Source organism: Rhamphochromis longiceps, linkage group LG17 (genome assembly GCF_057381845.1).
Source record: "Rhamphochromis longiceps isolate RC_006_pf linkage group LG17, R_longiceps_female_GT1.1, whole genome shotgun sequence".
Classification (NCBI taxonomy): Eukaryota; Metazoa; Chordata; class Actinopteri; order Cichliformes; family Cichlidae; genus Rhamphochromis; species Rhamphochromis longiceps.
In genome coordinates, this window is record NC_140573.1 from 28183237 (window position 1) to 28210605 (window position 27369).

The 27369-nt window shown below is 41.6% G+C and overlaps 1 protein-coding gene across 1 annotated transcript in view; it reads right to left on the minus strand.

Annotated features, from left to right (window-relative positions):
• Nucleotides 1-1201: 1201 nt before the first annotated feature.
• Nucleotides 1202-27369, minus strand: part of lhfpl3 (LHFPL tetraspan subfamily member 3) — a 75982-nt gene continuing 49814 nt past the window's right edge. The window contains exons 2-4 of the mRNA XM_085386095.1: nucleotides 11559-11789; nucleotides 9542-9599; nucleotides 1202-2298 (exon numbers count right to left, since the gene is read on the minus strand). Coding sequence (XP_085242221.1) covers nucleotides 9577-9599; nucleotides 11559-11789 — 254 coding nt within the window. The 3' untranslated portion in view covers nucleotides 1202-2298; nucleotides 9542-9576. The remainder of the gene's footprint in view (nucleotides 2299-9541; nucleotides 9600-11558; nucleotides 11790-27369) is intronic.

Genomic DNA, 27369 nt, shown 5'->3' on the forward strand with positions numbered 1-27369 from the left:
TGCTCAAGTGCAAAACCTATATTTTTATTCAAGGAGAGAGAGGGAAAACAGAATAGAGTATGTGATGTCTTATGAAGCCATTTTTGTTATGAGTACCATGTTTTCCAATCTGTAAGTATTTGATAGCTGGTAAGTATGTTCATGGAAGATGATTTCTCTAAAGACATATTTAGCAGGCTACAATGTAGGTCATGGTCAGATTATAGTTTTTTTTATATACAGAATAAGTGCTAGTGCTTGGTCAACAGGTGTCAAGAACAGTAAGTAAATACTTACCTCAGGTCACATAATGTCAGGGGGTCACAGAAACAGGTGTAGCACTTGTTAGCAAGCCTGGCACAGAGTAAGGGCAAGTTTCCAGCAAACAGCATCTCTAAAAGTCCCTTATGAATCACTTATGCAGTTGTGATCAGACAATTGCAAATACCATCATGGGCATGAATGTCATGGTAATTTGGGGTTTTTAATGATTTACTTGAACTGCTCTTTTGCGACACTGGAAAGATTGTGCATCATACATCTTTAATTTCTTATCTGGCCATGAAACCGTTCTCCAGACAGCATTTGGCTTGCCCGTGTGAACATCTGCAAATTTCAGTCAAGGTTGAAGTTTTTGATTTTGGAGCAGGGGCTTCCTTCTTGGTCAGGATGCTTTCAGTCCATAAGGATATAGAACCTCCTTCACTGTGCACACTGATGCTAGTGTTCCAGCAGTTTCCAGTTCATTGCAGTCTTGAGCCTTGTTGCTTCCTGAGCATCCTAACCAGTTCATCTGAGGGTGACAGTTTGCATATTTTTCTGGACTTGAAATGATGATCCTCCAGCTGTTTAAGCTTCCTGAATGACCAAAGCTACGACCAACCCAGTTGAAAATGTGTGCACTAGGCTTAAAAGCCAGGTCTGTGCCTGTTTATGTTTTAGAGAAAATCCAAAACTATGTTAAACTTGGGGATCCAGTTCTTTCTTTTTTTTTTGGACATTCATGCCCAAGATGACTGTACGTAAACTTCTGACCAAAACTGTAAGTTATTTGTTAAACCCAATGGGTGTAGAAAAACAGATATGTGTAAGTTACGTTTTTCAGACGGGTATAAGTAGTTCGGCCTTCTGAGTAGGCCAAACCGGTAGCCTACCAACCTGAAGGCAACTAACCTCAGCACCAAAACAAAAACACATAACCTGTTAAGTTCTTTTGCTCTTTCCATTAACACATTTATTGTAAGTTAGACTCATTTCTTCCTTTTGTTCTTTTCTTGTTGTGAGACAGCGAAGGATGACAGGAAACAAAAATAAGAAAGATACAACAATACAAAACCTATCCACAGTTCGAGTCCAGCACTTACTCCCTTTTTAGTTCCTCACAATACTGCCAGATTACAAGATACTCTATGGCACATACTGTTAATGGTACAATAAAATGACATTTCAAAATGTACAATTTAAAGTTAAGACAAAGCACAGGGACACAATCAACATACAGCTATACACAGATTATAGACTTTATATAACCAATGTTTTCGCCCTTTTAGTACTCTTATATTTTACTCTGTTTTTGCACAGTCCTCACCAGTAAAAACTTCTAATTACTACCATTTGATTCTATCACATCAAACATTTAATTATAAGAAAACAGCTGTGTTCTTCCTGCTCGCTTATCCAGCCTGTCATTCTCTCCAGTCCCTCACATCTCTGCAGACAATGCTCGTGTTTAAATTAAAAGGTCAAACTGTGTCGAAGCTGGAGTCCTTTGCAGGAAGTTTGTTGACGTGATAAGAAAGAAGATCTGACAGCCTTGACCTCAAGTCTGTTAAGACCTTATTTGTGTCGGTCAAAGTCTTGTTAATGCGTTCTGATTTAATTCAATTTGAGCGGATGCCACTCTGTGGTATTTGTCCAAACTGTGTCCTGGAGCTGATGTGCCATGTCTTTCACACTTTGTTTAATTTTATTTTTCAGCTGAACCTCTGCACTCCTGCAATCCTCGCCTCCAGAACAGCTCAGGTGTGATGATGAACCTACCAAGACAGGCAAAGTCTTTTAAAGTATTTATCCTGCAAAAATTAGCAGTTTGAGATGCAACTGAGGACTATTTTACAGAAAGAGCTTCCAGGGAGGACAAAAGGTCTCCTAGTCTCCATAATGAGGTTGTGTGGCTTCTTCCAGACTTCCTCCTGTCCTTCTTCTTCTTTGATGTTGATTCTCCACTCATCAGTTCTGCATCCAAGCTCCAAGGTTGACTAGGAGAGGAAAGCTGGATCCTGAAGTGACTTTACATCTAGGTGGTAAGACCTGCAGACACTGAGAAAAATAATGTAGAATCAGCTGACATTAACATAATTTGGAACCATGATGATCTTTAGCTTCCAATATTAAATGCCTTGTGGTGACTGTTGCTATGGTTTCGAGATATATAAATAAAATTGAATAAAATCTTTGTCTTTAAATCCAAGAGTAGGTCTTGTGCGCACATCATCTATTTATTATAAAAAATAATTTAAGCACATGATGTGATAATGCAAGAAAAATAATTGGCAACTGCTTGTAAACACAACAATTAAACTTGGCTCTTTCTCATCAGAAGCAGTGGGTAAGAAAGCTGGAGGGTAAATGACAGGAGGGGTTGTGATTACTAATTTTTTTTGTTTATTTCGTACTGGTTGGTTTCCACTTAAGAACCATGTGGGAAGATTTGGGTGAATTCAGCCAATTCTCATGTTATAACATTATTCTGGGCTCTGCTTTACATGTATGTGTGTAGACTGTGAGTTTGTGGTGTCCAAGCCCTTAATATCCATTTTGCATCAGGGTGTGCTTTACCAAATTTCTACCCAGTGAACGTGCTGTGTCCTTCCGCTTCTCAGTTAGATCCACCTCTCGCTTGTGAAGTATGGTTGCAAAAACTGCCAAAATGGTGGCAGTAAAAAACATAATGCAAGTAAAGTGAATGCTTAATGTTATTGTGGCCTCTCAGCTCTGGTGTTCATATCATGACAGAGAAGATAAACACAAGAGGAGAGAATGGAGCAACAGTTATGTGAAACGGAGGTTGGAGAACAGGGTTCATGTGAGTCTATACATCTCATTTTAGGAAAATCTGCTTTAAACTGATGTACAAAATAGTTTTTTTAAAATTATGTATGTAAAATACATTAAATCTTATCAATAGTTCATATATTCATCAGATTATGAGACCATATCTTCCCCCTGTGAGTGAGCTTATAATGGGTCAGCTACAAATTACAGAATAAGTCCTCTCCGTGAATCGCTACCTTATCGTGGTGGAGGGGTTTGTGTGTCCCAGGGATCCCAGGGGCTATGTTGTCTGGGGGCTTTTGACCCCTGGTAGGGTCTTCCATGGCAAATTGGTTCTGGGTGAGGGACCAGACAAAGAGCGATTCAGAAGACCCTTATGAAGAAAACATCGAGGGAACAGTTTACCCTGCCTGGGATAGGGTTACCGGGGCCCCGCCCTGGAGCCAGGCCATAGTCCATGGGGCCAGGCCGGGCACAGCCCGAAGAGGGGACATGGGCCCATCTTCCCGCAGGCCCACCACCCGCAGGAGGCGCCATAGGGGTTGGGTGCATTGTGTGCTGGGCGACGGCCAGGAGCGGAGGCCTTGGCGGACTGATCCCTGGCTGCCAAGACTGGCAATCGGGACATGGAATGTCACCTCTCTGGTGGGGAAGGAGCCTGAGTTAGTGAGTGAGGTTGAGAGGTACCGGCTAATCATAGTCGGGCTCACCTTTACGCATGGCTTGGGCTCTGGAACCAGTCTCCTGGAGAGGGGCTGGACTCTGTCTCAGTCTGGAGTTGCCCCTGGTGAGAGGCGGCGGGCTGGGGTGGGTATTCTAATATCCCCTTGGCTTGCTGCCGGTACGTTGGAGTTTTTCCCGGTGGATGAGAGGGTTTGTTCCCTGCGCCTTAGGGTGGGGGAGCGGGTCCTGACTGTCATCTGCACTTATGCGCCGAGTGGCAGTTCAGAGTACCCAGCCTTCTTAGAGTCCCTAGGTGGGGTGCTGGAAGGTGCTCCACCTGGAGACTCTGTTGTCCTGCTGGGAGACTTCAATGCTCACATGGGTAACGACAGCGAGACCTGGAGGGGCGTGATTGGGAGGAACGGCCTCCCTGATCTGAACCCGAGCGGTGTTTTGTTATTGGACTTCTGTGCTAATCACAGTTTGGCCATAACGAACACCTTGTTCGAACATAAGAGTGCCCATAAGTGCACGTGGCACCAGGACGCTCTAGGCCGCAGGTCGATAATCGATTTTGTAATCGTATCACCAGACCTGCGACCATATGTTCTGGACACTCGGGTAAAGAGAGGGGCTGAGCTGTCAACTGATCACCACCTGGTGGTGAGTTGGATCAGGTGGCGGGGGAGGACGCTGGACAGACCTGGTGCACCTAAACGTGTAGTGAGGGTGTGCTGGGAACGTCTAGCAGAGGCCCCAGTCCGCGAGATCTTCAACGCACACCTCCGGCAGAGCTTCAACAGCATTCTGAGGGAGACTGGGGACATTGAGTCCGATTGGACCATGTTCAGCGTCTCCATTGCCGAAGCTGCTGCATTGAGCTGCGGCCGCAAGGTGGTTGGTGCCTGCCGTGGTGGTAAAACCCGAACCAAATGGTGGACACCAGAGGTGAAGGGAGCCACCAGGCTGAAGAAGGAGTCCTATCGGGCTTGGTTAGACTGTGGGACTCCGGAGGCAGCCAACAGGTATCGACAGGCCAAGTGGAATGCAGCTCGGGCAATGGCTGAAGCAAAAACTCGGGTGTGGGAGGAGTTCGGAGAGGCCATGGAAAAAGACTTTCGGACTGCCTCGAAGAGATTCTGGCAAACCGTCAGGCGTCTCAGGAGGGGAAAGCGGTGCTCTACCTGCACTGTGTATAGTGCTGGCGGAGCGCTGCTGACTTCGACTGAGAAAATTGTCAAGCGGTGGAAGGAATACTTCGAGAACCTCCTTAATCCCACTGACACGTCTTCCGAGGAGGAAGCAGAGTCTGGGGATGAGGGGAATGACCCGACAATTTCCGGAGGCGAGGTCACTGAGGCAGTTAAACAACTCCTTGGTGGTAGAGCTCCTGGTGTGGATGAGGTCCGCCCCGAGTTCCTGAAGTCTCTGGACGTTGTAGGGCTGTTCTGGTTGACTCGCCTCTGCAATGTTGCGTGGAGATCAGGGGCAGTACCTGTGGACTGGCAGACCGGGGTGGTGGTCCCCATCTTTAAGAAGGGGGACCGGAGGGTGTGTTCCAACTACAGGGGGATCACACTCCTCAGCCTCCCTGGGAAAGTCTATGCCAGGGTGCTGGAAAGGAGAGTTCGTCCGCTAGTCGAACCTCGGATACAGGAGGAACAATGCGGTTTTCGTCCTGGTCGCGGAACACTGGACCAGCTCTTTATCCTTTCAAGGATACTTGAGGGTGCATGGGAGTTTGCCCAACCAGTCTACATGTGTTTTGTGGACTTGGAGAAGGCATTCGACCGTGTCCCTCGGGGTGTCCTGTGGGAGGTGTTGCGGGAGTATGGGGTGTCTGGCCCATTGCTACGGGCCATTTGATCCCTATACAACCGTTGCAAGAGCTTGGTTCGCATTGCCGGCAATAAGTCGGACTCATTCCCGGTGGGTGATGGGCTCCGCCAGGGCTGCCCTTTGTCACTGATTCTGTTCATAATTTTTATGGACAGGGTTTCTAGGTGCAGCCAAGTGGTGGGGGGCTTTCACTTCGGTGGCCTCAGAATCTCATCTCTGCTTTTCACGGATGATGTTCTGTTGACTTCGGGTGATGGCCTCCAGCTCACACTGTAATGGTTCGCAGCCGAGTGTGAAGCAGCGGGAATGAGGATCAGCACCTCCAAATCTGAGGCCATGGTTCTCAGCTGGAAAAGGGTGGAGTGCCCACTCCGGGTCAGGGATGAGTTCCTGCCCCAAGTGGAGGAGTTCAAGTATCTCGGGGTCTTGTTCGCGAGTGATGGGAGAAGGGAGCCGGAGATCGACAGACGGATTGGTGCTGCGGCTGCAGTAATGCAGACGCTGCACCGGTCCGTCGTGGTGAAGAGGGAGCTGAGTGTAAAAGTGAAGCTCTGAATTTACCGGTCGATCTACGTCCCTACCCACACCTATGGCCACGAGCTGTGGGTAGTGACCGAAAGAACGAGATCGCGGATACAAGCGGGGGAAATGGGCTTCCTCCGAAGGGTGGCTGGCCTCTCCCTTAGAGATAGGGTGAGAAGTTCGGTCATCCGGGAGGGGCTCAGAGTAGAGCCGCTGCTCCTCCACATCGAAAGGAGACAGCTGAGGTGGTTCAGGCATCTGACAAGGATGCCTCCTGGGCGCCTCCTGGGTGAGGTGTTCCGGGCATGTCCCACTGGGAGGAGGCCCCGGGGCAGACCCAGGACACGCTGGAGAGATTATATCTCTTGGCTGGCCTGGGAACTCCTTGGTGTTCCCCCGGATAAGCTGAAGGAGGAGGTGGCTGGGGAGAGGGAGGTCTGGGCTTCTCTGCTTAGGCTGCTGCCCCCGTGACCCGGCCCCAGATAAAGCGGATGAAGATGGATGGATGGATGGAAGTCAAAATCTTTTCCTAACATAAGATTTGAATTGTAAAAATTTGATTCTTTTTGGCCTTTGAATATTTTAAGGACTCATTTTGCAGTATTTATTTAGACCCTTCATACTTAGATCAAAATTTTTTTTTTGGGGGGGGACAAAAAATACCTCAGAAATTGCAACAAACTGTAATCTGTATGTTATTTTTATCTTTATATAAATGCATAATATGCAGTTTAGACTGTATGCACACATAAAGATGCTCAGGTAAATGCCCCATGTTACATACTAAGGTTTAGAGAGCTTCATAAACTTATTACAAGACTTATTCTTATACAAAAGAACAGACAGACTGATTATTTTCAACTGTTTTCTTTCATCTCTATTTTACAGATTTTATGCATGCTTCACATTTTGGTTTAAATAGAAGCTGACGTGACATTGTTAAAACACGCACCATTTCTCATCGTTTCTCTATTGACTTAGATTACTAAATGTGGCTTAACTCACAGTTAGTGTGGCCGTATAGTGGTATGATAAAAAGCGCCTGTGCTCGCCTGCAGTCTGAGAGCGTTACCTGAGTTTAATTGCTGATTGTCTGCACCTGACAAGGGGTGGATAACAGCATGCCTGAGGTTGGCAAACTCTGGTGTCCTGGATTTAATGTTAATATTTGGCTCATATGCTGCAACATAAAATGGAGACAGACACCAGCATTTTTAGAAATGTTATTTTATGAGTCGAAAAAAAAGTTGATTTTTTAAGATTTTTATAGATAAACACTATAATATACAGTCCTGTACAAAGTCTTGAGTTGCCTCAAAATTGTTGTCATTTTTTAAAAAGTGGTTCTGAGCAATAGTTCTCCAAGCTTTCTGAAGGTCTTTCAAAGTTTTCAGTCCAGTGATTGTACCTGACCATTTTCAGTGGAAAGTCTTTTTTTGTTGTTGGTTGAAACACTCAGCATTGACTTATAAAGAATGAAGAAGCTTCTTCAGTTCAGAACTGAAGAAGCTCAGAACTGAAGAAGCTTCTTGGATGAGAGGTGAAAGGTGTTCACTAAACTTGAAGAAGTCCAGTTGTTTTCTTTCCAAGCTCCATATGCATACCAGGATAGAAAAACACACACAATGAAACACTTATTGGCCTCCCCAGAACCCAGACCTACATTGCTGAAGCAGTGTGGGATTATCTGGACAGAAAACAGAAGAAAGGGCAGCCAACATTCCAACAAGAGCTTTGAGTGTCCTTCATAAAGCTTCGAGAGCTACTTAAAGAAATTACAAGAAAGCATGGCTTCAGGCTGCGTTGAAGAAAAAAGGCAGTAACACCAAATATTGACTTTCAAGCTCATTAGAGTTGTACAAACTCCACTTTTGCCTTATATACTCAGTTTCCATGCATGCACATTGTTCAATAAGTTGCTGTAGAACCTAAAGAAGTGACGGGTTGCTCACAATACTGCACATTTCTGAATGGATATATGAGAGGTATACGCCCCATCATCTTATTCAATTAAGAGTGCAAGCTGGGGCACTCTTAACCTAACCAATGCCTATCTTTGAACTCTGTAAGGAAGCTAGAGTACCCATGGGTATGGCCCCAATTGACCAGTAGATTCAAACCAAGGACTTTCTCTATGTGAGGAAACAAAGCTAACTGTCTCACTGTGCTGCCCCAGCAGGAGACATATCGGGGCTAAATACAGGTCAGGCAAGTGTCTGGGCATGCTCCTGATCCAGAAAGACCTTCCATGATCTGGCGCTGTGGGTGTGGGCACAGTCATGGGTAAGGTTTTGCCACAAGAATGGCAGAAGTACAGTTTGAAGTGCCTCATCTCAGCACCTCTATCCAATCACATTTCCACCAAGAACAGTCAGCTCAGAGATGGTGCTCTCATGGATGTACAAGGCTTCAGCAAGAGCCGATGACAGAGTCTTGTACACTGTTCTTTTAGTGCTCTGACACCACTGGCCTGGGAATACAGCACGCTGAATCAGTTCTGAGTTGTACAAGTGAGTTCATTTGTGCTCGTTAAGCAAAATTACCAATCCCATCACTGACTAAAACCAATAAACCAGAACCGAAAACTACTCAGATAATCTGTTTGGGTGTTCTAAGAGATTAAAATTAGATACTGAGCAATGGATTTAAAACAAAAACATAAAACTCACCTCTCTTTTTTCAGTGTACTATATTTCAAATTACTACATATGAGAAGCCAGCATCAGGCATGCCGTTATCCACACCTTAGACAATCAGCAGTTAAACACCAAAAACACCAAACGCTCTCACACAATTACTGTAAGGTAAGTAGGGGTTGCAGAGGGGGGTAATGCGAGAGTTTGAACATAACGTGACAGACTGTCAAAAATATATTATTGCTTTATTATTAATAGATTATCATTTCTTATTGCTTGTGGCGACGGTGGTGGTGGTGGTTGTAGCTTAAAAAGTAAGACTGCTACCTTTCATGAGCTGCGGCCACTGTTTGCACTTCAATCAACTGCTTTAAACTTTCAGCTGCTTTAAACTTTAAAGCGGCCGATCGAGGAGATTGAGGTATCTTTAAAGTTTAAAGGCACAGTCAACAGGCGAACTGACTCATGAGGCGAGAGGGACCACAGCCAGAAAATGAAGTCAGTAAATTAACTGAGTAATACAGCAACACATCTGCTGTTTCTAGACAGCTTTCTAACATTAGCCAGTACAGGCTCAAAAAACCCCAAGTTTATTGACTAATTTTATTACTCAGGAATTCAGGTATTGATTTGTAAGAGAGGCAGAATGCTTTAAAATTCATAGTCTCACTTTAATTGCCACGAAACCCTTTATTTCACCTCAATCAGTAAATTAGGCTTTTAGGTTTTAGTGGGCCTAAGAAGGAGAAAAAAGGATGGGATAAAATGTTTTTGTAATGAGGAAAGACATTATTATTTTTATTTGAATGTTTAGAGATTGTTCTTGTGCTCTACAATGACACACTTACCTGTGTGTGTGTTGCTGCAATGGCATCAGCAGACGTTATATGGCATTATTACCGCTCTCTGTGGGGGTGGAAGAAGAAAGGGATGTGAGTGGAAAGTATGAAGAAGTTGTCATAACCAGCAGGCGGCAGTATTGCATAACATTCCTGCCCCTACAGAATCAAACATCATACAATTAGCCCACCTCCCCCTCCTCTGATTTCCTCAGGTTTCAAACTTGGACAGGTGTCACAATCTATCCTCCTGAGTGACAGGATAAGAAAAACATCCCATTTACACTTCATCTGCTGTTTGATGAATCCCCCATTTTCACTTTGGGGATCATATTTCATCTACATTTGCCTCTCTCCCTCTCTCATTGTCCTCCTCGCCTCATTATCCCTCTCCCTCTGTCTTGTCCTCACTCTCCGGTCTCTAGGTTGATAATGGCTTCTTCCTCTCAGTCACTTTGCTTATATGAGCTAACAGGCAACTGTGTCCCGGCTGATAGGGTGGCTGTGATTCATTTAGACAGGCTGGCAGCAAGCTGTGTAAACAGCCATTAGTAATTCATGACTCTGTCCAGCATCCCCAGGCTTCAATTAACCCTTGCTATTGGTGCATTCTTCCATTCAGTTGCCCGTCTTTTTCTTTCTGCCCATCTCCGATTGCTTTTCATCTCTGTCCTCCTTCATCTGCATTCCTGCCTCCTTCCAGCCTCCTCGCGGTTTTAAATCATCCTCTTTGGGTTCGAGCGTAGTTGTCATTGAGCCCAGTCAAAGAAAGAAAAATCTCACTGGTAACAGGAGCAAACAAAACCAGCCGAGCAGGTGGTGTATAACGTCCCGTCTAATGTATGCAAATTAAGAGCTCGTGCATGTGAAATCATGCAAGCAAATAAAAGGCATTTTCTTTATTTAAAGCTGCTGCTGGGATGTGGGGAAACATGATGTCTTTGATGTGAGAAGAAAGGCCAGTTAAGCAGAAAAACACAGCAAAAGTAGTGAGGACTGAAGTCATAGGTTTAATGTCTCCAGGCTTGACAAAACAAACAAAATGCTTTGACTTCACCTGAGACTTTGAATACTTATGAAACATCCCCCAGGCCAGAAGTGGAATAAAATCTTGGTGGGACCTGCTGCTTATTCTCTTAGTCCAGCAGTCAAATTGATTTTTTAATAAGTTCAGTAGCACCTCTTTTGTTTTTCTTTGAAAACAGCCCGGATCTCATTTCAGGTATAATTGCACTGCAGCCGTTATTTGTTTGCTGTATACCCAACTGCCTCAATTACTATAAAATGGGTTTGGAAAGTAATAAAGATATTTATTTATTCTTAGAAATTGCATTTGCAATGACGACACAAATCTGACGAACAACGGGTAATGACTTTCTGCAGGGCTTAGATGTTCAATCACAGGAAAACTTTTCCAGCTTATTTTTGAGCAGGTTGTATAAGTGTGCCTAACAACAAGTGTTTTGATGTGATTGACTGATTCATCTGAACCGAATTACCAGCAGGCTCATATTATCAGCCAATATTACCGATTTGTCAATTTATTGGCCTCTGCATTTATATGAAAATGTAAAAAATAAAGAGACAGGAGATACACCCTTTAACCACGTTATGAGTGTTGATGTTGCATAGTTTATCCACCAGAGGGCACTCTGCAGCTTCCCTGTTTGAATCATTTATTTGAATAAATAACTACACATAGCAAATATTAGAGAAATTTGATTGTGTTTTTGTTTGTCTGAAAGAAAATGTAATCGGCTGACATACTGGAATGTTGGTTTTGGTATCGGTATACACATCGATATCAGTCTTAAAAATTCTACCATACCATAGGTATATATATAATTTATATTGTTAAACCTCTCTGCACCCCTTATCGTCTTTTCAGACACTTCAGGTGTTGCCTAGGCTTAATTGCTAATTGATCACACCTGGTGAGGTGCAGATAACGTAATTTCTTGAAATATTACCATAAAACACCATAAAAACTGCCCCAAAGAGGAAGCGTGTGCAGGTGTCTTCTTACTGTCTCCTAGCAGCTCCTCAGACATCAGACTGTCCTGGCGGTTTCCTAAGACGAAGGCCAGAAAGGAGAGGATGAGAGCATCCAGGATGCCCATGATGGCCAGGATGTAGGCCCAGCGCACCGAGCAGGCGCCTAGTGTGTACTTATCCGTCTGTTCGCCACACATCCTTTTCACCTCGTCGCTGTCCCAGCCATCTGGGTAGATCATGCAGCCCAGAATCAGACACGTACCTGGAGCAGGAGGACACAGTGACAGACAAGTGATATTAGATGTCAGTGTTACACATTGCTGTGTAGTAATACATGTTATTCAGTGTACACTGTGGTCTGAGGAGGTGATGTAGGGCTTTATGCACATTTTAACCTTTAGGTATAGTAAATAAGCTGCATAAACTGACCTTTAAGCTGGGAAATTCAACCAGGATGTCACACTTTGATTTATAATTGGTCAAATTATGAATGTCACTGACTACAATTAATGTAAAACACAGAGCACACACATTCACTTATTGTGCATTCCATGATTTCCAATCAAGTCTGCTTTGAGAAAAAACTCGCTAAACTCCACCACCTTTGTTAAGGAAGAAAATAAACAGCCAAAAAACATATTGGAACAAAATTCCTCTTTAACAATGTGAGAGACTGATAAAGTCACACAGAAACAATCACTTCCAGTTATTGATGCTAAAGGTGGATCTACAGGCTGGTGTACTTAACTGTGACATTTTTTTTTTCAAAGGTAACCTAAATAGCCGACAAAGCTACTTTGCACAGAAAGGAAGAGGCAGTCACAAAGTGCCTTACAGGATAAAATAAGATACAACAATACAACTGGAAACAAATCCCACAACTTGGAGGCCGCATCTCAAAAACACGATCTTCTTTTGTCGTTAACCTGGACTGAAGTACCTCTAAGAAGCATCGATCAGCTCACTTCATACACCCCGTAGTTAGGTATGGATGTAGGCATTTACTAATTTAGGGAAGCATCTGACCATGAAGAGCTCTGAGAGTGAAAAACCTTAAACCTAATGAGGAGCTGGTGTCAACAGGACAGAATTGGTGTCACATGGGAGGTTTTAGATGACCTGGTGAGCAGTCTCATCTGTAAGCGATCCAGGGATGATTTGCTCAGGCAGAGTAAGAATGAATTCCAGAAAGTTCTGTTTTTCTTCTATATTTAAGGACAGGTAATTGTCTGCCATCAAATTCTTTATCCAATCTTAATGCAGTCATCAAGGACAGAAATGTGGCTGCATTCTGGTATCGCATCCTCTCCTCAGCCAGTGTGGGCTGCCAGTTTATGGTGGACATTCAACTTCAACTTTGTCTATGACCTCACTAGCCTGTAGTTTAGCTTAAAGTCTCTGTGTCACACACAGTTAAGTCCAGCAGCTATTTTTTTTTAACAAAGTGTTTAATGTGAAAGCATTTTGCTATGCAATTCTTCTCAAATATGTCTTATGGGTGTTCTCAGCATTTAAAAAAGGATAACTCACATTTATTTTGGATTAAAGTGGACTGCCTACAAGAATTTGGCATATACGAGTCCTCATGGTGCATTTCTGCATGACAGTGATGCCTTCGTGAGCAAATGATAGGACTGGGTGACCGAAGAATGATTATTATATATATATATTTATAGCCCACAGCAATGTGCTGTTGAAAAAGGCTTCATTCCAAGAGCCATCAGCTCTCATCAGGTTGACAGATGAGAATTTTTAAGCCAATGACATTTACATTTGTTTACTTTTTATGTTGTTCTTCTTCCTGTTTGTTGAGCTGAAGAAGAATTCACAATGAATATTTATTCCCTCTTAAAAGGAGACACATCCTCTGGAGTGCAGAGTCACCAAACAAAGTTGGTGAAGGAGGCACGAAGATGCCAGCACATGTCACACGGCACCATGTGGCGACTCGGGCTGCCTTCGTTAGCCGTCTGCTTGCACGGCTGACGTTGACACAGCGAGCTGTTACAGAGTAGAGTCATCTAACAACACTTGGAGTTGTTTTCACAATCGCACGCTCGCACTCACTCTCACACTCGCTCTCACAGTCGGTTGAGGCAGCGAAGTCAACGGTGAGGCTGTGAGGTCTGTAGTAATTGTGACACTGCTGCCAAAAGCTAAGTCAGAGGATCTGGGAGGGTTTGTGTGTGCATGCTTATGCTCATTTGTGTCTCATGGAGAGACAGTTTGGCCTTTTCGGAAAGGCACAAAACCTTCACGAGTAGATTTTTTTATGATGAATGATGAATTTTAATTCCTGTGCAGTTAGGCTGGGAGTCGTAGGGTTTTTCATCATTAAAGAAAACTTTTTAAAAAAAGCTGTCATTTGGGTTGAATCTGACCTTTGCTGGGCTGCATTTAGCACACTGCTGGGCTAAAGATAAAGGGGCAATCCACTGATTTTTATCTATAATTTAGCAGCCTTAGGCAGACGTATCTATGGCTTTATCCCTGATCGTCACTAAAATTTTAAGTGTGAGCCAGTTTTAACAACGGAACTTTAAAAGAAAGGATTAATTGAAATTGTGGTCTACAATTTTGCACTTTTGTCATCCATTCCTATATTTTCTACCAATGTATCCATATATTTAAATGACTTTAATAATATATTGATTGAATTCCCCTTAGTCCACCTATCAATTTTCCTAACAGCCTAGCCAACAAGCATTGTGGGGGGGCTGAAGTCTATCCCAACTGACATTTGGCAAGAGGCAAGCTATGTTTAAATCTATCTATCCATCACAGGGATAATAGGAAGACACAGATAACTGCTGTCACTCAAATCCACACCTACTGCCAATTTAGAATCGCCAATTATCCTAACATTCATGTCTCTGCACTGGGGGAGGAAGCTGGAGAGAGCCCATGCAGGCACAGGCAGCCACCCAGAACCTTCTTGATATGAACTACATCCACTGCACACCCCAAATCCACATTACTTTATTTCAAATTTATGCTGAAGCCCTCCCTTTAGGGAAATGTGTATAACGTAACACACAAAAACATGTTGAAGCGGGTTTGTTCTCCTTGTGCCTGCAGGGATTTACTAATGAAGTCCAGGAACATGCACGTTAGGTTAATTGGTGCCTGTAAATTGGTGCTGATGTGAGAGTGTGTGATTGTGTGTCTCTCTGTGGTAACTAGTCCAGAGTGTGTCCTGCCTATCGCCATATGACTGCTGGGATAAGCTCCCTATATCAGATAAGAGGTTAAAAAAGATGGGTGGATGGTCTTTGGTATAAATATTTTATTTTATCATGAAGCTTCAGTGAAGAATTGGGACAGGCTGACAGAGATGATACAGTCCTGTCAGTGTATATTTATTGAAACATTTCAAACTAAATCAAAAAGAGGAAACTATGCCCAGGGGATGATATGAAGGAGCAGATATATTTACGATTTATGATGTTTAGTTATAGGAGTCCAAAGGGGGAAATAAATGCTACAGAAATTAAAATGAGTTAAGGACTAGCAACAAAGCATTTGATTGTTTTACAAAAGAAGGCTCTGGATTAAAAAAAACCATTCTGGTCATCTGGGGCCTGTCTGTGTTTACTTTGCATGTTCTCCCAGTAACTGCATGGCTTCTCCTCCCACAGTCCAAACACAGGCTTGTAAGGTTAACTGGTTGCTCACTTTGGCATTTCATTAACAGAAAAACAAACAACAACAACATAAAAATACATTCACAGAGTCACTTATGTGCAGCTGTGCTTGCACAGTAAGATCCATTAAATTTACATTTAAAAGAACACTGCAAAATACTTTCTAATTAATAAACTTATGCACTGGGTCACCTTTACAGGGCACATAACAAGCTACTTTAAACCACACAGTTAACCTTAATGTAAAATTCTAAACACATTTTGTTTATAATTTTCTTTCTTATCCTGTCAAGATGACTCCACACTGTTTTGAGGTCCGGGCTCTGGGGAGGCCAGTCCATGACTGATGCGTTCCACTGTGTGTTTTCCTATCCAGGTGTGCTTTTACTGCACTGGCAGTGTGTTTGGGATCATTGTCATGCTGAAAAATGAAGCTGTTGTTTCAGATGCTTTCCAGATGGTACTGAATGATTTCATTTTGATTTCTCTTCCCTTACTTAATATTGGGTTTTTGACAGCGACCCTTTCACTGAGACCATTTCTGCTGAGGCTTCAGGGATCAGTAGATGATTGGCTGAAAGGACAGATGCCTGTGTCTGGATTTTTTCCTGTTTCTCAAGGACACGACTTTCCGATAATGTTCATCTGCTGTAGACAGTTTTTTAAGCATGTCACTTCTTCTTTTGTTCTCCACTTATCCAGTTTCCTCAGTTTTTTAAAGGCATATATGCCAATTTCCCAGCCAATAGCTCTTTGGGATATTTGGAAACAAAATACAAAGAAATAATGGGTGACTCAAGACTTTTGCACAGGAAAAATGGATTCAGATTTTCGTTTCTCATCCAGCAGTTCCACATGTTTTCCTGTGATTTTAACAGACTGCTTCCTTAATTGCTTTCTTTTTGTCACGGTGTGCAGATTGCAGATTTTGTCGTTATCTCAGCTGAACTGCAGGAAGAATTAAGAAGTGATCCAACAAATAAAAAGAGGAAGAAAAAACAAGATGACGCTTCAAAACAAAAGACAGCACATGGCTTCCGCATGCTTTTCTCATCCTAGCATCAGGGTCTTGTAAGGGATATTGTTTCTAATGTGAAAGCATTATGCCATTCACTGTCCTCACAAACACAGATGCCTAAACCTGTGTGAGTGTATGCACCAAGTTAGGACACTAATGTGAGCTTGCAGTAGCTTAAAAAGATGGATGATCTCTTGAAATGTCAGAGACTCATGCCTCTCAATCCTGCTCCTTTCCCTTCATCATCTCTAAGCAGTGAACATGAGAAGTTGATGGTACAGTAGTGACATGTGTAGTCTTTGTTATTCAGAGATGAACTACACAACCAGCCTTCCTCCTCACAACAGCAACAGGCTACCGTAATGATAACCAGTATTGATGTAAAAGCACTCTAATCCATTTGTAATGCCTACAATTCCCAGGAGGCAATGAGGGTATTGACTTCCCCCGCTGCCTTCCTGAGTTTGGAGATCAATTTCCTCAGTGTCAGGGAATTAAAGCAGCGTTGTGTTTGTTGGCAATTCATTTCTTTATATTATCTGTATTAGACGCAGCACAAACACAGGAACCTCAGAGTTCTGTCTTTTTCTGCAGGGTGGTTATAAAGCATTCATTAGGTATTTTTTCCTAATGAGCTTCCACTCATTTGGCGTCCGATCGCATTCATTAATATATTCCCCACTCGGCTTGTGATCGTGTCAACACAGAGTTCAGCACGTCATCCAAACAAAGACAGAAAGACAAAGATTTGAATGTGTAAAGAGTGAAATTCACAAGAAAACATTTCATGTTTTTTCTACTGAGGGTGAAAAGGAGATATTTTAAGTATTTCTTTATTTTGACATGCTCAAAGCTGCTGCTTGGTGTTTCCTTTTTTTCTTTTTCCAGCAGTGTTTGTCATGATCCAGGAGAGAGGATGCAAGAACAAACAAAATGAGGGAACAAAAAAAGCTTTAATTTGTTAGCCAAAAAAGCAAAATAATACACAAAAGTCAAAAGGAGGGTAACAAAACCAGCAAATTCCAAAACAGAAACAGGAGAAACACCTGCAGCTTTTCTATGTCCTTCTCCCTTTAACCCAAACATCAATCTCAATGTGTCACATTGAAGGTTGTCTCAATACCTCTGGAGGACAGTGGAGGCTGGCCTTAATCGAGGATACACAGGTGTGTCCTTTACCGAGGTGTTTTTACCTTTGCTGGGCTGAATGGGATCTTTTGCAGGTTTACATCTTGGACTCATTTTAAACAGAGACATGTTGGCTTTAAATTCTGATCATCACCAAAATGTTACGCAAAAGGCAGTTGAACAGCTGACAGCTGAAGTTTAAAAGAGAGGAAGCTGTAGGATACATAATGTTGGATGATTAAGCCCTGCTAGGGGCTGCAAGTCAAAATATCTTGATGCAACAGTTTTGCCATTCATCCGTAATCTGTCTCTTGCAGGTTTCCAGACATTTGAGTAATGCAGTACCCCTCCACAGTTATATGCTGACAGAAATCTGCCACCCTGCAGAGAGTACTTCTACACATTTCCTGCCAGTATATCTGACCATTTAACTGAAGGCTCAGAGGCAAGGATGTCTCACTTTATTACCATTTTATTGCTTTGATTCCTCTCTTCTGCCTCTTGCGCAACCTTGATTCCTCCCCTCACATCCTAGTCCCTAGTCCATGGCAAAAGCTCCGTCTAAAAAGACATTAGCTCATCATTCATTCGTCTTAAAGTGAAGTTGGGGAAAAGGTTGTGCAAAGAGACAAATGATAAAGCAGAACATTAGGCACAAACACAGGCGATATTTGAGGCGGGGCAGTAATTCACAGAGAAAGGAAGGCAGAGGAAAAGCAATCACCATGATACAACAAGATATCTGCATGGGGAGGCATGGTTGGATAGTCAATACTAATTCTCCAAATACTAAAGACAAGTAGTTAAGTGCTTCCTTTATTATTTCATTTAGCGGAAAATACGCTGAATTGTACATACAAATTTACAGTGATCTCCTTCCCTATCCTCCCATTTTGCTCAATCCTTTATTTATTGACTTGTTTGTTTGTTTGTTTTTCAAATTACTCATAAAATTACTTTATTAGCTTTTATTTATGCATGAGGATTATGTGCATGTGAATTAGGGTTTCTTGTTTTTTGTTTTTTGAAAGTAAAACCAAAGTAATGGTTACTTTATCAGTGATTTTTTTTTCTGTTGTACTTGCTTGGTTTGGCTTTTTTGTCTTAATAAATAGATTTCAAATAAAATAAAATCTGCTTCTTGTCAAAGTGTTGGCATGCATTCATATAAGCTCTCTAAATCAAGACTATGAGCTATATTAATTAATCAAAGTATGTTTAAAGTTCATTTTACTTCACTTTGCTTCAGTACTGGTCACAGTAATCCTAAACAAGTTGCAGTTTAGGATCTCTCTCCAGCAGAGGAATCAAAATAAAATAGGATTTATTTAATTTTAATAGGATCTGTACTCATTGTTCTTCAGCAAAGAAAACACAAGAACACAGGACTGTGACAGCACTTTTGTTTTTTCAAGTGAAAAACAACTTGAATACAAAAATCAAACCAAGAACATGATCGCTGAAGAGACCCAAACAAAATGTCCAAAATCACCTCTCAACTCAAAAAGAGCTTTCTACAAACAGCATTTTAGGAAATAGTTGCTGAAACTCAAACGTTTCACCATGTCCTCACCACTACATTAGTGATTACTTCTTCTTATTTATATCAGAGGATTTGGTACAGTGAACAGTCTCCTGTGTAAACAACCTGCTCCTGTAGGCTTTCTGCTGTAATATTAATAGAATAAGATGAAGCGCACGGCATCTCAACGGCAAGCCTTAAATCTCCCACAGAGCCAAATACAGGAGATCAAAGAGACACCGGGTTTGTCTTCCTGACTCTCATCTGAAAGCCTGGAGATATGCAGTGTTGTTCCAGGCTCCAGCCTCTGGTAGACAGAGGTTTGATGCCACAAAAGTCAACATATATCTGAACTAAAGCCAAATACACACGGTTCAGTCTTTGCACGAGGGTACTAAAGAATTAGAATGTATGTCCCTCTTTACCTCACTAACTGATCGCACTGCTTTCCTGTTAGATGCCATCTTTAATAGTAAATACTGTTTTTTCCTGCTTTCAAACATGTTCTGAATCTGAGCTTCAGATAATGTGTAACTTCTGTCTTCTGCTGTTATCTCCAAAGCTGGAAACGCTCAGACAAACATTGTTTTTTTTTCCTATAAATACCTTGGAGTACACATTGACAATAAACTGGACTGGGCTAAAAACACCACAGCACTTTACAGGAAGGGCCAGAGTCGTCTCTATTTTTTGAGGCGACTGAGGTCCTTCAACATCTGCCAGAAAATGCTGAGGATTTTCTATGAGTCTGTTGTGGCCAGTGCGATCCTCTATGCTGTTGCATGCTGGGGGAGCAGGCTGAGGGTCGCAGATGCCAACAGACTTAATAAACTGATCCGTAAGGCCAGCAATGTTGTGGGGATGGAGCTGGACTCCCTCAAGGTGGTGTCGGAGAGGCGGATGCTGTCCAAGATAAAGACAATGTTGGATAACACCTCCCACCCACTCCATGACATGCTGGTCAGTCACAGGAGCTCGTTCAGTGAGAGACTGAGATTACCGAAAAGCACCACTGAACGACACAGGAAATCATTCCTGCCTGTGGCCATCTCCCTGTACAACGCATCCACTTAACACACTGTTTGCTGCTACAACTACACATGTTTCTTTTCCAACTATTTATTTATAAGTGACTTATGTATGTATGTATGTATATATATGTATATATTGTACTATTCTTAGTTAGCGTATTGTCTGTCTTGTCTTAATGTTGGTTTAAAATGGAGCACTGTAACAAAAAAAAAAAAAATTTCCCCCAGGGATCAATAAAGTATTCTGATTCTGATTCTGATTTTATCCCCAAAACTGTCTAAAAAAGAAGGCTGCGAGCAATCGTTCATCTTCATGCCACGCAGCTACAACAATCCTACAGATGGCATGCAGCTAAAACAGTAAAAACATGCAGCAACAACAGGGTCAGCCTCTTCATCTCCTGTTTGATAAAGCCCCCTCATCTCAGCCGCAGAGGAGAAAGTAGCTGCCTGCACACAATCGCTGTCATGAATAATGAAAAATATTATGAAATCCTCCACCGAGGACTCGTGTCAGCTCAGTTTGAGTCTTCAAATGAGTGATGTTCTGAAACGGCGCAGACTAAAAGCTGACTGTGACATTTATATTGGCAGAAAGCAGCTGAGGGATCCAGGTTTTAAAGTCTCCTGATGTTTGAGGTCGACTTACGAAAAAATTAAATAAATAATAATAAAACAAATCGAGCAGTTCAGAAATGTTCCAAACAAGGTTCTTAACTGAAGGCCTCATTCAGAATGGCAGCACTCGCTGCAGGGGATGAGGAGTAATGAGCTAAATTTCACATTGGACTCCTGAGAGCAACTCTCCACCACGGAGAGGAGATGAGCTCGATTACTCTCATTCCTCTCTGGTCACTCTGGAGACTGTACGCCTGTTTGGTCAAGACAGAATGAAAGAGATTGAATTCACAGACGGATTAATTTTGCTTTTTCTTACATATTGCAATGGTAATTTCATGTTTTAATGTGCTAGCAATGCAGAAATCCACTGAAGCAAAGTGGAATTAACCCTGTGAAGCCTGGCACATCAAATAATGGGCAGATAACATGGCAACAACACTGCTAAAAGAAAAAAATGAGTCATCTTATCAGGGTTAGAGACTCACTTCTTCAGAGTAGTATCTAGAGACCAGATGATACCCGATGATCTCTCTATAAATAACCTTTTGTAATATTCAAATGGTGCTCTAGAACATCTTAAGCAGCCGTGCACGATAAATAATATACTTAAATGGAGAATTGTCCTTAGTCAACCTTCTTCCTCTCTTTTCGTCTTCTTCTCTCTTGTAGATTTTCTTTCTCTTAACATAAACAAATCATTTTTTGGTCTCAAATTTCAGATATAAAGTATTTATGACTCAAAGAAGAGAAACTTTTTTAAACACTTTATTTCACCTGAAGAAATGATTTTTTTAAAAATCCCTGTGAAATATTTCTGATGATAACGTATATATATGATCACAGGTTTAATTAAATGATCAAAGCACTGACTTTATAACTGTAGCATTATGAAACATAATCATGAAAAATACCTGTAGTTTTATATTAGATACAATGTTACGACATGAGAATATCTGGAAAGACTGATCTTATATTAAATTACTTATAATCTTACCTAAAAATGGCAGATCAGACAGCATGAAAGCAGGAAGTGGTGCCCCCACAAAGCCACCCTCAGACATGTGTTTATCCTCACCTCCTTTACTTTCCTGCTTTCCAGCACTATATTCCTGCTAATTTGTGCTGGCGGTCCTTACTGTTACATTAAAAAAAAACAACAACAACAACAAAAAAAAATCCAACCAAACAACTGGACAAAATGGATAAGTTACTCCACCAGCTGCTGCAGGGGCTCATTCAGTTGCCCCCAGGCTGCGGTCTTACTTGTGGTTCTCAGGAGTTTGTCAAAGTATAATAGTAGGGAGAACCTTCAGCTTTCAGGCTCCTCTCCTCTGGAACCAGCTCCCAGTTTGGATTCGGGAGGAGACACCCTCTCTACTTTTAAGGTTAGGCTTTAAACTTTCATTTTTGATATAGCATATAGTTATAGCTGGATCAGGTGATTCTGCATTTCTTCTCTACCCTCCTCTTTTCACTAGTGTTGTAATACAGCGGTCCCCAACCCCCGGGCCTCGGACCGGTACCGGTCTGTGAGTCGTTTGGTACCGGGCCGCGAAGGTTGAGGCTCAGGTGTGAAATGTATGGTTTTCAGGGTTTTTATCGGTTTTCAGCATTATTTTGTCATCGTTTTTATCGTTAACTCTGTTTTCCTGGGTCTTTTCACGTGTGTTATGAATAAATCTTCTTTTTTTCGGTACCGGTACTAGTTTTATTTTGTTGTATTTATCCGCGACACCTTAAAGGCCGGTCCGCGAAAATATTGTTGGGCATAAACCGGTCCGTGGCGCAAAAACGGTTGGGGACCGCTGTTGTAATATATGCCCCTATGTGGTAGGACTCGACTTAAGCGGTTAAAGAAGTGCAGGAGACTGATGCTGTCCAGTGTAGCAAGTGATTTATTCACCATTCTGTGGCCCAAGAATATTTACAAAGAAACAAATAAGAAACTCAACTCTATAATTAACTCAATTCAAATAAACATAACTGAACTTAAATCAACGGAAATTAAGGTCAAACTGCACACAGCTACACTGACCTGAACCCTTCTTCTGAAACACCTGAGTTCGTCTGCTTAAATAGTCCCCTTAATCAAACACTTTCTCCCCTGGACTATTCCATTCAGTAGGTAGGTGAGATGAACATGATTATATTCATCCTCTACTACTCCTCTTGACTGGCAACATAAACTCTGGTGTAATCAATACATATCACAACATTAAATCTATTTCTTTATAAACCCTTTAAAATCAACTTTATTAAATTATAAGAATTCTTCCCCTCCTGCCCTTGGTCCCTTCCTGTGACCTCAGATGAACCCAGAAGGTATAAAGCAGGAAGTAGAACTACATTTCCTCCTTTTGCTTCTGGAAGACAGGTAGGTAAAGGTAAGTTCAAAACAATACAAATTAACAGTTGAAATAAATAACATGTTAACTTAACAAACTTGTATGAATTGATTTAAACCAAGATGTTATATTATATAATCTGTAAAAGTGCAGAACATAAACAAACCCGGGATAGTAGATGTTTGCCTATTGCAGATTACATGTGAAATATGGTTAAATCAAAACAAGAATGTTAACTAAGAATGTAGACAAATGGTCTTCTCACCCACTTTGTCACATCCTATTTCTTCCCATAGTTTGTTTTGTCCTTTTCTCTCACCTCCCAACCAGCTGCCGTATATTATAGCCCCTCCCTGACATTGATTGTTTAATCAATGTCAGGGAGGGGCTATCAGGTCTTTTCCTGTTGGAGGAGGTTCTTTCTCCCCACCATCCACAAATGCAGCTCATAAAGAACAATCTGATTGCTGAGGTTTTCACTCCAGTGCCAGAGGATCTTTACCTTGCAGTATAAATCACCCATAGGAAACTGTAGTTGTAAAATGAAGCTATATAAAATATAATATCTAATGTGTTCATGTGAGGATATAAACTTTCTAAAGGAAAACGCCAGCAGATTTTAAAGCGGACCTACTATGGTCATTTCCATCTCTGGATTTGATTCTCAGTGTCAAAAAAGCTCCTATGGCTCCTCCCCCTTAAATCCAGCTTTCTTCTGACACTGTATCTGCAAACACAAGGTTTGAACAGCAGGCTTTAGGCTTGAGATAGCATTAGGGATGTCCACTCTTTCTGACATCACACAGAGCCAAAAGTAAAAAACAAACAAACCCTGAAGCTTGACAAGGAGTACTTTTACATTATTATTTGAAGCTTCAGTTGGATTTACAATGACAGTATATGCATGTGACAGAAAATAAGGAAAAGCAGAGTAGTTCCACTTTAAATAACTGTGACTTGACTTCCCTGGCTTAAAATATTGCATTAAGCCAACCTGGCAGGTTTCACATGTGCGCACCTAACTTTTCATTCAGGTGTGTGCGTCGCTACTGTCACACTTGTGCAGGCTCGGGAGCTGTGAGCCGCAGAGAGATCAAAAAGGACTACAGATTTCTCGTCTCCCACGGGCGCTCGCTCATCATACCACTCCTGACTCTACACACCTCTGGCTGCGCTGAGGGAAGCTGATAATGAGACAGGATGGTATGTAGTTCAACTCACTATATGATATCTAATGTTGTTAGATTCTTTTCCACATACTGACACTCAGCGGGAAATCATCTCTTCTCACTGAGGTCAGAGGTTATGTAGAAAAAATAAATTTGCCACTGAAAAGTTTCTCAAACATCTCTTCAGTGATTACATACGACCTTGAAGTCTCTGTAACTCTCCACACACACGCACACACACGTCCTCATTGCACTTCCTCTCTCCTTGAAGGCTTTCCAGCTGACAGCTGTTGGCAGCGACACCAGGACAATCAGAGGAGGAGGTGCTGTAATCTAGACCTCAGTCCAATCACCACATGATGTTACACACACACACACACACACTGATACACACACTGATACACACACATATACACACTCACACACATGTGAAGCCACTCATTGTGATGCATTTCACAGGCCCAGCTTCATCTGACTTCTGTGCACATATTCAGGTGAGTGTGCGCTCGTAAGGTATGCATGTGCATCAGCTTCAAGGTGGAGCATGGCAAGTGATATTAATGGGAGTTAATTGGGGCAGAAACTGGCAGATAAATGAAAGGGGACTAGAATACCTCCTCCACCTCCTCCTACCTCTCTCCACCCTATTGCCCTGAATCCTTCTGCCCTGCAGAGGGGCGAGAAAGTGCGTGTGTGTGTGAGAAAGAGAGCTGAGAGATAAGGCATGATTTGCGACATGAATCCTGCTGCATGCCCCCATCCTCATTAACACCTCTTGTATTACGTTCACTGCTTCACATGGCTGGTGTGCGCTATCGACTGCTGGCACAGCAGATTAATGAGCTGCTTAGAAGTCGCTGCACTTCCAGGCTTCATGTCTTACAGCGTCACACATTGTGTGCTACAGTAGAGTGGAAAATATGATTTCATGTGAAAAGAGGTAAATGTCAGCTAAAGCAGCACTTGAATTGCAAACTCACACCTGTAACAGGCGATACTGCAAATACTGCAAAGCTAACAACAAAATGCAGTGATGCGAATGCAACAGAGTGAGTGCCTGCATGCTCAGCCCATAAAATCTATATGATCATCATTTTATGAGCATTGGCATTACTACACACTTTGTTCAGCACTTCATCTGCATCACTAAAAGATATGCATGGAGCCAGAAGTGTAACTGCTGTCATCTTAATGCTCACATAACTTAAACAGGGATCCTAAAATACTGAATGCGGGACAAAATGGGATATGCTAGCAGTTCATGTCCAACGTAAAAATAAAAATGGAATGAGAAGCAGGTTTCTGGTTTTGCATTTAGCACATTAAACACAAATAAATGTTGAATGTGACTTTTTCAACTCTTTTTTTTTTATAAATACAAAAAGAGTAAAGCTTGCTCTGATAGTCTCTTATTTCACTAGCAATTTTCTTTTGGCCTGATACACTTATACTCTCTTACTCCTTTTGTGAAATTAAAAGGGGAAAAAAGTATCCAATGAGACAAAAAATTACAGAGCCCCGCAAGGGACATTGGAGAAAAAAATAAATAAAGATGAACTTTTGCGAGATCTCGCAAAAGTTCATCTTTATTTATTTTTTTTTTTCAATGTTCATTGCGGGGCTCGGTAAAAATAAAGTATTTACCAGTCAAAAAAACCCACATTTTCTCTGTGCTAGTTTCCATCATATTCACCAAAAATCTGCATTAGATTTGATAATAAAATGCTTTCCTCACATGGACTGGGTAATAGACAGACTATAGTTGAGCACACATCCTGCAGAGTCAGTGAAAGAATCATGGGAGCCTGTCTCGAGGTGTGGGACAAGACGAGGGTTATAAATACTGTAGTTCGACATAAAGAGGGACATCAGGTCAACATAAATTTATAATTAATTTTCTTTCGCTACAGCCAATGTCATAACGCCAACGTTTCTATTTATATTATTATTTATACCTATATTCCTTCAGGCTTCCGTTTAAGTCTCTTTGGTCTGCTTCCATGCAAGTCTAGTAGCGTGGGCATCTTCTATGTATTAGTTGAAACTGAAGTTACTTAACACTGATTTTAAGTTGGCTTGGACGGTTATAAGGAAACCTCTGCAGACTTTACTGTGGACATTATTTATTGCTCACGTAGTGTTTGAAGTTTTCCGATTGATTTCGAGAGAAGCATTTAAGCTGTGCTTCAGATGAACTATGAGGAGTCTAAAGTAGGTTTAAATTTATTCAAATATTGATAAGTCAGTGAAAAGAGTTTCATTTTAATGGCCTCTTATTTCTTTAGAATTTAGTGAGAAAATTGGAAACAGGATTTTTTTGAACCACTGACATGTGTGAATGTTCTGGGAATACAACATACAAAGCAAAAACAGAGTTTGTGTAAGTGAATATTTGTTGTAACCACCTTCATTCTACAACACAACCTCGTTGTAATTTCTTCTTAAAGTATTTTCCTTCTTTGGATGTTGGCTCACTTTTGTTGTTCACACACTGCTTGAATAAAACACACTTTAAAACCTTTTTTTTTTTTTATGTTGAGGTCCCGGCTGTTCTTAAGGACTTTCATATACTGTTCACCTGCTGCTGATAGTTTTTTGGCCTACCACTTTCTCTTTTATCTTCCACTTGTCCAGTTTCTTCAGTTTCTTTAAGGACATCATGCTGAGATTTGCTGAAATACTATTTTATGCCTGTCAAACTGTGTTACCTACCTACCATTTATTAGCTCAAACATCAAAAGACATGAATGCTTTAAAAGTATCAACATCAGCTTTTCTCTAACAGCATGGTGGGAGTTTCTAAAAATAACGGAGTCTTCATTAATCCCATGCAAACACACACCTATCTGGAATAATCCTGACATATTACAAAACAATAATATGATTAATTTCCCAGAATGGAGTTGTAAAGGAATTAAATACTTAGAACATATATTAGAGGGAACAGAATTTATTCCATTTGACAGACTAGTTGAACAATATGGGATCAACAAGACAAGGTTTTTAGAATATCAACAAATTAAATCCATAGTAAAAAAGAAATTTAACCTCAGTCAAGTTGAATTACAAACACCACTAAGTGCGGCACATTTTCTTACTCTTAAATCCCCCAAATTATTATCTAAAATATACAGAACACTTTCTAAATTAGATGAATCAATATCCCTTCCTACTGCAAAGTGGGAAGCAGATTTATCAGTCAACCTAGACCAAAACTTCTGGTCTCAGATTTGCTTAAAAACTTTTAAATTAATTAAAAATCCCAGTCTGCAATTAATACAATACAAAATACTTCATAGAGTGCACTATACAGGTCATCGGATGTTCAAGATGGGCTTTACATCTTCCAACAACTGCTCACACT